General features: G+C 41.5%; 1 protein-coding gene across 10 annotated transcripts in view; it reads left to right on the top strand.

Annotated features, from left to right (window-relative positions):
* The window catches only part of MAP2K4 (mitogen-activated protein kinase kinase 4), a 599,606-nt gene that overhangs the window by 280,487 nt on the left and 306,293 nt on the right, over positions 1-12,826 (top strand). For all 10 annotated transcript variants that reach the window (XM_069200385.1, XM_069200381.1, XM_069200386.1 and 7 more), the window contains one exon: positions 1,568-1,687. In XM_069200385.1, coding sequence (XP_069056486.1) covers positions 1,568-1,687 — 120 coding nt within the window. The remainder of the gene's footprint in view (positions 1-1,567; positions 1,688-12,826) is intronic.

The following is a 12,826-nucleotide window of genomic DNA, read 5'->3' as shown; positions in this document are numbered from 1 at the left end:
ATGCAGGACAATGCTCCATCACACGCGTCCAAGTACTCCACAGCGTGGCTGGCAAGAAAGGGTATAAAAGAAGGAAATCTAATGACATGGCCTCCTTGTTCACCTGATCTGAACCCCATTGAGAACCTGTGGTCCATCATCAAATGTGAGATTTACAAGGAGGGAAAACAGCACACCTCTCTGAACAGTGTCTGGGAGGCTGTGGTTGCTGCTGCACGCAATGTTGATGGTGAACAGATCAAAACACTGACAGAATCCATGGATGGCAGGCTTTTGAGTGTCCTTGCAAAGAAAGGTGGCTATATTGGTCACTGATTTGTTTTTGTTTTATTTTTGAATGTCAGAAATGTATATTTGTGAATGTTGAGATGTTATATTGGTTTCACTGGTAATAATAAATAATTGAAATGGGTATATATTTTTTTTTGTTAAGTTGCCTAATAATTATGCACAGTAATAGTCACCTGCACACACAGATATCCCCCTAACATAGCTAAAACTAAAAACAAACTAAAAACTACTTCCAAAAATATTCAGCTTTGATATTAATGAGTTTTTTGGGTTCATTGAGAACATGGTTGTTGTTCAATAATAAAATTAATCCTCAAAAATACAACTTGCCTAATAATTCTGCACTCCCTGTATTCAGAAAGCACTGCTGCCTAGTTAGGTAGCCTCATCTGACAGGAGAGGCATGTTTCCTGATGTGTCCTGCAGGATTTCCTGATTGAGCCATTCCACAGATCCACCACCTGGGGTGGTACTTCTTTGGTATCTATTGCCAAGGTGAAAAATCTGTGGTTGAAAAGATCCATCAGAATAACATGTTACTTACGTTTGGTAATACTTTTTCCAGCGGGTACCCTACCTAACTGAAAGTTCCTCATAGACCCACCCTCCTTCAATTCTGTGGAATGGAATCTTCTAATCCATACTAATATGATTCCATCTTCGATATCGGGACACTGGCACAATGTGGATAGCAAGGGCAGATATCAAAAGAGTATCAACATTTGGAGGTGATGAGTGTGTAGGGGGCCTCAATTTCGCATTCAGGGTGGTTGGAACTGATGTGGAACCGCACAACACCACCTTTGTGAATTGCTGAAGAAAATTCTCTGTCTCTGGTTTTTCACAAGTTGAGGAATCTGGTTAAATCGATTTTCCACCAGAGAGACTGTTAACGAAGGTAAATAACATATTCATCAACACCATTTGAAACTGCTGGAGGTCATGACAGCGAGGGTTGCTCATGGAGCCACTGCAAGCTCACCACTTCAAGGGTTGACAGCTGATACTGTGACAGGACTGGCTACCATGTTAACAAGTGGTGATTCATGGTTTCAAATTATTTTGAATACTAGTTTTAAGGTAATCTTTGAATAGGAGTAAACAGACTGTTTCTAACCAATCATTTCATTTGAGAGTGTGTATATTAATACAAGTGTGGTTTCTGTTACGTCAGAGCACATTCACCATGTTTGAATGTTTGTGATTTTGTTTCTGCCCTAACCATAAAACATTTAACAAAATACATAGTCATTAAAAATGCTTCTGTCTCTTGTAGGGTGACTGTTGGATCTGCATGGAGCTCATGTCTACCTCATTCGACAAGTTTTACAAATATGTGTATGGTGATTTAGATGATGTTATTCCAGAAGAGATCTTAGGCAAAATCACTTTAGCTGTAAGTTTTCTTTTGTTTCCTATTGGTAAATGTCTCATAGTTTAAAAAAATTGGTAGTTAATATTTGGAATCTTATTGTAACAAGAATGGTGAAAATTTCCAAGCATATACTATGTAGTCTACCTCTTTGCATATTCTTACCCGGTACAAGTTGTTTCTAGTGAAAGTAAAACAATTTAATCTACCTTCATTAACAAGAATTATAATAGATAGATTTATGACTATCAGCTAACCAACTTTTATTTCTCGCTTATTGCACCAGCTGTCTTACCAACCTTAGTATACAAAAAAATGATGGGTGGGATGCTTGAATTTATCTCATTCACTGGTAATTACTCTGGCTGACATCCCTGCTATTTGTTCTTTTACCCAAAAGGCCACCTCAGATTAGACTCAGCCATATACAATCCGCCTTGATCCTGCTTCAATAGGAACAATCCAGGTCCTCTCTGAACCAGATAAAAAGCAACCCAGGACTGATTTTGTCTAGCTGGAGCTCGTCCGTTATGTGCAGCTTGGTTTCAGTAGCAAAGTGAGCATGGGGCCCACCTGCATCGGTTTTCAGGGGTGTTCTTTTCCTTTTCATAATCTAGGAGGAGATTTACACCTGTCATTGGCACAATGTAAATCTCTGACCATATGTACAGTGCCCAAGCACTCTTGGTTTGTCAGTGTTCATTTCCATGGCATTTATGTTTGGGAATGCCTGTTCCTTGCCAGTGTAAGCAGATATATGCTTGTGTAAAATGACAACTTCCTGATGTAATTCAATGGAGTAGATTGATTTACCAAGGCAAACTTACATTTTGTGTACTATAGAACATGATAGAAAATCAAGCAATTTATGCATCAATCAATCAATCACAGGAATGTGTATAGCTCACAGCTACTCCATAAATGTCCCAGCACTATGAAGATTTCACTGATCTTGCTGATGCCTGATTATTGTTAAGCCACACTCAAAAGCAGTGTCTTAAGATTGTGTTTGAATATACGGACATCCTTCGTACCATGAAGATGATAGGGAAGAGCATTCCAGTCCCTGGCAGCAAGAAAGTAGAAGGAGGTTCCACCCCACCGTCTCCTGTTTATTCACATGACTACAACCTTCAGGGCATTGGGGGAATGAAGGGTTATCAACTGCTTATAATGGAGAATCCGGTCAACCAAAAACTGAGGGACGATTTGATAGAAAGCTCTGTGTTCCAGTATAAGTCCCTTGAACCTTACTGTTCCTTGATAGTTAGTCAGTGAAACTCTTTCAGATGGGAACAAAATGATCTCTCTTGGGGGTCTCAGCAGAAGATGGGGCTGCAGCATTTTGCACTAGCTGAAGTCTCTTAAACTGAATTGTTGTTGTAATCCAACCGTGATGTAATGAGGGCTTGTATCACAATTGTTTGCTGCTGAGGTAGAAGTAGATAAAGAAAAGTCTTTAAGATTTCAGAATTTTAAAACAAGACCCAGTGGCACTTGCCCCTTAAGAATGAAATGAAACGGAACTGTCAAACTTCACCCCTAGTTTCTGAGCTGTAGTAGCTGGGGGAGGTGTTGATGGAACACAACTGGGCCAGCATTCATTATCCCAGCTGAGGGCGTAAGCTAAATAACAGTATTTGTCTTACTAGCATTGCACTGTAAGTTACTGTAGTGTATACATTGAAATACCACTTAAATCTAGTAAAAGCATTAGGTGCCTTTCTGTCCAGGGTGAGGTCAATCTGAGTGTCGTTGGCGTAAGACATGACTTGTACGCTGAAAGATTCCACCAGTGCAGCCAAAAGTGACATGTATATATTAACCACCGTTGGACTCCATGCTGAACCCTGAGGAGCACCAAAACCTAGGGGTTTTGGATTGGAGGCAAAAGGGGCCATACACACCACTTGCCTAGCTCCTGATAGGAACGGCTGGAACCAAGCTAGTGCTGATGAAGCAACACCAATATTTTCTAATCTCTGCAAACGGATGGGATGGGACACTGTCTTAAAAGCCGTGCATAGATCCTGGAGAAGCAGTGCCACCTGGTTCCCAAGGTCAAAGGCCAGCTTGATGGTATCCATGACTTCTAACAAGGTACTTTCAGTGCTGAAGCCTGAGCAAAAGCCTGACAGAGAAGTGTGTAGTAGTTGGAATTGTTCTAGGTAACCAAATAGTGGGTAGTTGACCAACTTTTCTATAATCTTAGCAAAAGCAGGTAACAAACAAGTTGGTCTGAAATTAGCCAAGATTAATTTATCAGCAAAGGGATCAGTTTGACTTGTTTCAACAGCTGGGTACCTTCGCTGACTGGATAGAACTGTTGGAAAGAGAAATCTATAGCAGTATAGTTTTGTTGTAGAATATGCGACGGACAGGGATCCTCAGGGGAGGCAGCTTTGAGGGAGTTAATTGTTTTGCTCCTCAGAACTATCATCTCTGAGCTCTTTTTCAAATTGAGAAATTTTTCTGACTAACTTTCAGGTCACTTGATTGTTGGGAAGAGTTCTTTGCCTTTACTGTTCGTGAATTACTCCTACTTTGGCACTATAAACTCTGACAAAGGTTCATAGCAATGTTTTTTCCTGTTGACAGATTCGGGCATTGTTAAACCATTGTTTTTACCAGAAAAGGTATGGAGGTTGTTAACTGACAAGTAGAAAATTCTTCTCAGAGGCCATGTCACCATAGACAATCTTTTAGGAGATATTGCTCCCTTTTCTGTACTTTTTCCACCAGCATTGGATTAGGAATAGATGAGAAACTCTTATTCTACCATTCACAACACTCCCTGTCATCTTCCAGACATTGAAGCTCTTCACATCAAAGGTGAAGTTATTCTTGACTTTGAGGGCCTACATGTAGAGAGGTGTACATTGCCTGGCTACATGACAACGAGGAACATTACTTCAATATCAGTAGGATGAATAGCCACAAGATTTCACCGATGACTGATCAGTGCAGAAGAAGAAGAAAAGCCCTTTCTTTCAAGAACTATCCAACCACTATAGCTTCAGAAGAAAGACCTATCTTAGTATCATATTTAAAAAACTGGTACTTTGAGTCAATAAGACTGTATTGTTAATGGGTCCCTTTCTTATATGTATGTCAATTCCACTAGTTATTACCAAATATTAGAAGGAACACCTTAAAAAAGGTTTACCTAGATTAAATCGTCAAACCTTGCTTACTGTCAAGATAAAATGTTAGCACACTCAAGAATGCTGGTACACAGAAGACCCAAGAGACTCCAAGTGCTATTGTAAACAATTAGAAAGACATTGGAGAACTAGCTGAGATAACCATTCTAGAGATGCCTATAAATCCCCAGTCGGGAAGTACCATACCCAGAGCAATGAAGTCAGGAAAAGGACCCTTCTACTAAGACTAGAATATAGCTCCAGCAAAGGACATTTCAAAATTGTCAGATTTCACCAATCTAACTGCATCCACCTGCCCCATTACCTCCTCACAAGACCTCTGAGACAACCTTCTTTTACTTCCCCCACAAAAAAATACTCAAGATCAATGCCAACTTCGCACCCCGACCCACCGCAGAAGACATCATCACGCAATTGCCACCACCACCAAGAGCGCCCTTCATCTAACGAACTAGAGCCCACTCGCTAGAGAAGGCACCACCAGAATTATGCACTCCATTAATTCAGAATCTCCTACAGAACCCTGCCTACACCACATTTACTACCTGAGAAGAACACTGATTAGCACCATCCTCACCACCATCATCATTTCCTCCATCTTTAGCAGAACTGTCCTGAATAGCTGGAAACATGCAGAAGTCACAGTTCTCAAGAAACCCTTGGCAAACCTGAAAGAACTCATCAACTACAGACCCATCTTGCTCCTTCCTTTCCTGTCAACAGTCCTGCAGAAAGAGACCCCCCCCCCCTTCATCTAGAGCAACACCACCACCGGGACTCCACCCATTCAGGGTTCCACAGCAACCAACAGATGACATCCAGTGGCGGCCTTTGACTTCGTCTTCCATGGCACCTTCATCACCAGACTCTGGGACTCAGAAATCCAAGGGCCTGCCCTGAGATGGATCACCTTCCTCTCCAGCAGAACTCACCGAGTCAGATTCCTCCCTATCCCCAATACCCAACACAAGAGGTTTGTCTTTGAAATCCCCCAGGGATCCTCTCTCGGTCCATCCCTGTTCAATGTGTACATGGCACCCCTCACCCGCATCACAAGAGCCCAGAGCCCACAGCATCAACATTGTCTACTACGCCGATGACACACAGCTCATCTTCTCTCTCACTGACACAAACACCACTGCCAGGACTAACTTCAATGCCTGCATAACCAATGTGGGCAACTGGATGAGAGAGAACTGCATTTAAATCAACATGGACAAAACGGTCATCCTTATCTTCGGGAACAAAGGCTCCCCATGAGACTCCTCTTGGTGGCCATCCGAACTAGGTCCAATGTCCACCCCCACAGACCACGTCAGAAACTCTGCCTCATCCTAGACTACAAACTCACGATGAACATACAGGTTAACAATGTGACTGCAACCTCCTACCTCATTCTCAGTGCTTCGCAGTATCTGAAGCTGGCTCCCCACAATAAAGATACTAGATGCATGGTCATCAAAGCCCTCTGAATCAGCAGACTTGTCTATGACAATGAACTGCACATCGGCATCTCCAACCAGCTCACGCAAAGACTCTGATCATCCAAAACACTGCCAGCAGACTCATTCTAGCTGTCCCCAGTACCTCTCATATCACTTCCTACTTCACTGAACTTGCACTGGTTGCCATCAAGAACGGTTGCCAATTCAAACTGCTCATTCACCCCTGTAAAGCCCTCTGCAACTCCGGACCAGCATACCTCAAGGACTTCAGTGACCGAATTCAACTGTACCAGCTATGCTCTACTTTTCTCACCCTCACGCGGTCAGGATGCCAGGAGAGTGCGCTTTCTCCTTCATCGGCGCCAAGTACTAAAATGATTTTTCCCAACACATTAGGACAACTCCTTCACTTCGCAGCTTCTGCAGGAAACTTAAGACCTGGCTGTTCACCTAGGAGCTCCACCTGGCCTACGTTCCTGCTCCAGAGCTTGGATACCCTCCCGTGTGATAAGTTGCGCTTATAAACCAATGGGTATTCACATGTTCAATTGACTGTTGTGTTGGCAAAGCAGACTATTTGAAGGATCTCTCAGGAAGAAAACTGAAAATAAAATATAAATTAAAAGACATAAGAATGTACTTGTGTACAATAGAATAATACCGCATTAAAGCTTGTAAAGTTTACTTGTAATCAGTTTAGATAAATCTTAATTGTTCACGTAATTGTGCATTCTGGTGCAGATTGAAGACTTGTATTGGGTGAAAACCTGGAAAGGCACAGGATGTCGATAATATCTTACATTAAAGAGTAACACAATCCAATAATGTATACTAAATAAATTAGTACAAAGAATCTTAACAATTTCTGTTACTCATTTCACTCTCACTCACTCTGGATTCTTAGGATACTTACACTACTCGTGGTACTTAGATGGTAAAATATGTTTTTTTTAAAATTATTATTATTATTATTTTTACAATACTTTTGTTCTTACCAGAAACCTGTAACTACTGCTTACCAGCCCGCAAAAAGCCCTAAGCTTTTTGAGCTACAGTGGGTCAGTACATGTACTCATCACTATAGGGTAGTATATACATTATTTCTAGTATAATCTCCATCCTTTCATGTGGTAAAAAGCTATGTATTAAGGCTAACTTAAGTGGTAGCAAGTTACAACGCCAATATGTTTTAATTAAACTAGAGTATGTGAAGCTCCTATTCTCTTGTGGGCCTTTTTTTAAAGACCATCTAATTCGTTTAGATGAAAGCTCAAGGCTGTTTTGTGTTGTAGGGTCTCAGACGATAGACCGCGAAAAAAAGACTTGTGGCATCTAGCAAAGCATGAGGTAACCAAAGCAAATTGCAGAAGTGTGGTTAAAAAGCAATTGTCCTATCATAGATGAAAACTACAAATTTATTGTGTGCATCTCACGAATTGGACCAGGGAACTATATGATAAGTGTATTTGAAAAGGTTTCAGAAATAATGGTCTGTTGGAATGGAGACTTACATTCCTAAGAACTAAAATGTCATTATAGACGTTGTGCAAATTAAGGAAGTTGTGTCCCCCAGGGAATCGAACTAAGGGCCACAATGATATACTGGAACTCAAAATACATAATACAGATTTCTCTTTTAAGAAATCTTTGTTTGAATTAGGATTTACTGACTTCCTCGAAGTAGAATGAATAGTGAATTGCCAGAAAAGCACTTAACAAACGAAATGGCAGAAGTCTTGAACCAGTGATAGTATGGGATTGTCTTGAGTTGACATCATACTAAACTACGGTGTACCAGTGTTTACCTTCATTATGAAAGGACTGAAATTTTAGTTGGTTCATGGGCATATAGCTCTCAATGTTAATTGTTTTGTGAAATAGCATTGCAAACATCTTCTTACTATGTATAAGACTAATGTCCACTTGCGCTGCTCTAAAACGTTGTATTATTTTCTTGATCGTGTCTTGCATACAATTCCCATTCAAGACTAGTTTGCAGATTCTTCATGTCCCCATTCATTGAGTATTACCAGATAGGATGTACTAATGGTTGCTTTAGTGCAGATTACTTTAGTGAGGTGATGTGTTTCATTGATGTGACTATGGGAGCTATTAGCTTTGGTAAAGAGATGGCATTTCATCAAATCAGATTTTCTTATTTGAGAATACTGTTCTAATAGTGTGAGTTCGGTGGAGGATAGAATTACAGCAAGGGAGAGAGTGATGATGGAGACAACTAGAAGGACGAGAATTCAGTGGATATGTAATTATAGACCATCGGATAGTCTTTTCAAGAGGATGTTGGGAGTTTTCATTCACTTCCTTAGAGCGCAGAAGCCATGTTCAATCTGTTTATGTGCTGCAAGTCCTGACTTCAAGGACAAAAATATGAAAAACAGAAAATGAAATCCACTTAATCTCCTCTGGTGGTAGAGCCTTCTTCATATGAAGTTGCTTTTGCCTATTGATTTGGTTGTTGAAAGACGGGAAAGCAATGTAAAGTGTCTCACTGTTGGGCCTCCTTGGTGAACCCATTGTGGAACTAATCATCACCGCTGCCTTCCAGACTTAGGGTCTGATTATGAGTTCAGTGGTAAAATCGCCAAAACTCCAATACGGCAAATTGCCATATTGGAGCCGGCGGCCTCATCACCGTCCTATTGCAATGTTTCCTCTGGGCAGACTAATGGAAACAGTGCGGCTGCATTGGCTTCAGCTCCCTCATGGAGCCAATAGCGTTGCACACAGCACCCTCGGAATGCACACACTCTGATGGTTGTGGGCAGTGCAGGGGCCCCCCTCTTACCCCAACTCTACCTTTCTGCCAGCCTTTTCACGGCAAGGACACACCGTGGCTAACCATGAATTTCACTGCCGCCGACCCTTTGGGATCACTGATCCTGGCGGTGGTAGCGGTCTCCTGGCGGTCCAACCGCCAGAATCCTAATCTGGCAATTAGACTGCCACTGCGAGTTTGGTGGTCTTAGGACCACCATACTTGTAATCAGACTTCGTGTAAGCTCCCACCCGTTTTCCACAGCTGTTAAATGCTTTATTGTCTCCACGAAGAAGGTATTTGCCAATGCAGTAATAGCTGTGAAGATGTTTATTATACTGACACGCTTGGCATGAAATGGCTGACTAGTATCATTCATTTCCAATGACAAGAAAGTGGAAGCTAAAGCCTCTGTCAGAATTGATGTCTGATAACATATTTGATGGGACTACATATATGGATTCAAGTAGTAACAAATTAAGACAAGGCTAGCTTCACATTACCAATTTTAGCTCAGAGATGCGACAAGGCTAGCTTCACATTACCAATTTTAGCTCAGAGATGCGTGCTAAGTCTCTTGACTTAATTGTTTGACTACTTCTCTTTCTTATAGAGTAGAGCAGACCATTACCAGTGATTATGCACCTGCAGAAAAATTGGGTTTCTTGCAGAAAAGATGAGACTATTTCCTTTGCAAAGCCAGTGTATTGAGTTTTGCCCTCCCATTGTGCATTCTGTGGGTACCTGTCTTACAGACAATCAACAGTTACCAGAATCAGGAGCAAAGAAAACAGGAGGCAAAATGTAATTCTTATCCACACCTTCTGTGAAACATAACCCTAAAGCAGGAGACTTACTTCAACCTACGACACCCCAATTTGTGTATAGCTTTCCCTTAGAACATTGGAGTTCTTTAACTGTGAAGAAATGTTAGCTGACTGTTATCATTCATGGACACTGAAGATTTATTTGGACCAGAAGTGTAAGAAAGTTCCCCAGAATGGAAAAACGTAGCAAGGCACTAACCTGCTTTGAAGGAATACATCCCGGCAATGCTATTGAAAGCTTCCAAAGAACCCAAAATCCGCAGAGTAAGATACAGAAACTCACCCATTTGAAAAACGGCAGGTGTTTGGCCATCTGTCCTGCATTTACTGATCCTGTTTCTATGGAAACAACACTGCACAATACACAACAGTGTCTCTTAAAAAATGTATTCTGTTAGTATTTGAAAGAAACATTCTGGTTTTGCAGCGTGAATCTCTTTTGGATTCACATACTGTGTTATTTCACCATCTAGTGGTTAGGTCCGGAATTCTCCATTATTTTGTAGTTCTTCATTTCTTTTTGTTTTTTTTTGTTCGCGCAGTCCGTCCTCTCTTTCTTGTTTTGTTTGTTGGTGGGCCTCAACAGTACCTCCATTTGTTGCCCCTTGTGATGATGTTGTGCTTTCACCGGAAGCTCCCACCTTTTGTCACCATCTTCAGATTGTCTTTTCTGCCGTTGGGTCTGGAAGCCTGCTGAACGAGCTCCAACACAAAGAAATAAATTGCGACAAAAAAGTTGCAAAAAATGCCAAAAAATGTCCCGAATTTGTCTACAACACCGACGCAATTACCCTGGGAGGAAGATTAAAGAGGTAAAGTTTAAAGTCATGAAGAATTTTAGAAAATGCTAGTTCAGGGTGCTCCCTGAAGGGTCTAGATGGAGAGAAAACAGTTTCAGTTCTGTAAGAACTGCTATCACAAGTTTTCTCAAAAGGATAGGCACCCAGTGTGCAACCTTTGTCTCCTCGTTGATCAACAGAGTGAGACTATAATGCTTGCTTGTCATTTACACAGAAAATGCTGAGGGTAAAGGAGAGACAGAGAATGGCTTACTACACCATGCAGAACCAGCAGACTGCACCATCTTCGAGAGACCTGGACCTCTCTAGAACCGTCATGCACACCAGCATTGGTAGGAAATTGGGGAGCTTATGAAGCACCTCCCAGAACAATACAGAAAGAGGGCAGCAAACTTGGTGAATAGTGGCTTCAACCAATTTTAGACTTAAGGTTCATGAACAGGTTCATAAAGACTCAAACATTTGAGATGACAACACTGCAAGAGGTCATCCCTCAACTATAGGAGGGAGACTTCATGACATCTATAGACTTTAAAGATGCATACTTGCATATTCCCATGAATGCACGTCACAAAAGATGTAAACGCTTTATGGTGAACAAGATTCACTATTGGCTTTTAGTACTGGCATTCTGCATGAAATCTGCTCCAAGGGTGTTCCTGGCAGCAGCTCACATCAGAAGAAGGGATACTCATGTCTATCCATACTTACACTATTGGCTGATGAGAGCAAAGTCTTATGAAAAATGCAAGAATCACACTCAACAAGTAATGAAGACACTATTCACCTTGGTATTCTGAATAAACATAGAGAAGTCAAACCCCCCATTCATAACAGGAAATTATATTTCTGGTAGCAAGAATAAATTCTATTCAAGGTAAAGTGTTTCCAAATGAGAAGAGAACACAATCTCTGATGGCGGAGACTCATCAGTACCGGAAGGTATTGCCAGTGGTATCTGACAGTCTGACAGTGAGGACGGTGAAGAAACTACTGTGGAAAATTGTATCGTCCATCCCCTTAATACCATATGCGAGACTGCACCTGAGACCATTACAGGAATGGCTACAAACTCAATGGTCAGAAGCAACAGAGAGTTGGGAGGATCTAGTGGTTGTCGCGCAAGCAGTGGAAACGGAGATAGCTTGGTGGAGCAGATAAAATATAATGCAAGGCATGAACTTTCCACAGCCAACTCCCTCAGTAACAACAAATGCCTCACATATGGGATGAGGCGCACACATGAACTCTCTCAGGGTCAGGGGACTGTGGAAGTAGGAGGCGGCAGTGCAACACATCAACATCGTAGAATTGAAAACCTTGTTCCTATCCTTAAAAGCGTTTCAGAGGCAGTTATCTGGTCAATCTGTGATAATTCAAACAGCCACTACAACAATCTTCTGCATCAACAAACAGGGAGGAACTCAATCCCTGCCCTTTTCAAGATTAGCCCAGGAACTTTGCAACTGCACCATGCAAAGGAAGATATTTTTTTAACAGTATGCATCTGCGGGGAAGGACAGTGTGGAGGCAGACCAACTCAGCAGGCAAGCATCCTGCTCAGACAAATGGGAGTTGTATCGGAAAGTGCTCAAAATAATCTTTCAGAAATGCAGAACACCACAAATCGACATGTGTGCAACACCAGAGAAAACAAAATGCCAAAGCTTTGTGCCCTGACAACATCACCACCAGTCTCTGAAAAATGTCTTGTCGATAAACTGGTCAGGGACATTTGCTTACGCTTTTCCCCAAGTATGACACTTTAACAGGATGATCAACGAATGCAAAAGGAGCAGGATGACACTGATTTTAATTGCACCGCAATGGGCAAAGCAAACTTGGTTTTCAGAGCTAGTCCGGTTGGCAAAGGGAAAGATTCAAAGGTTACCAATTCACAAACTCTGTTATCTATGGAGAAGGGAAGAGTCCTACATCCAGAACCAGAAAGCCTAAGACCAACAACACGAAAGTGCTATTCTTCAGAATGGAAATGATACTCCTTATGGTGTCTTAAAAGGGACTAGTTACGAAATAACACTAAGGAATCAAGGGTATTAAACCACTCAACAGATGTGGTTTGTAAATAATATTATAATTCATTACAGGTTCATCTAGCAGCAGTAGTAGTTTACAAAAGGGGTAGTTTAG

Source organism: Pleurodeles waltl, chromosome 7, assembly GCF_031143425.1.
Source record: "Pleurodeles waltl isolate 20211129_DDA chromosome 7, aPleWal1.hap1.20221129, whole genome shotgun sequence".
NCBI lineage: Eukaryota > Metazoa > Chordata > Amphibia > Caudata > Salamandridae > Pleurodeles > Pleurodeles waltl.
The sequence above is the reverse complement of the archived record's forward strand: the minus strand, read 5'-3'. Positions and strand labels throughout refer to the sequence as shown.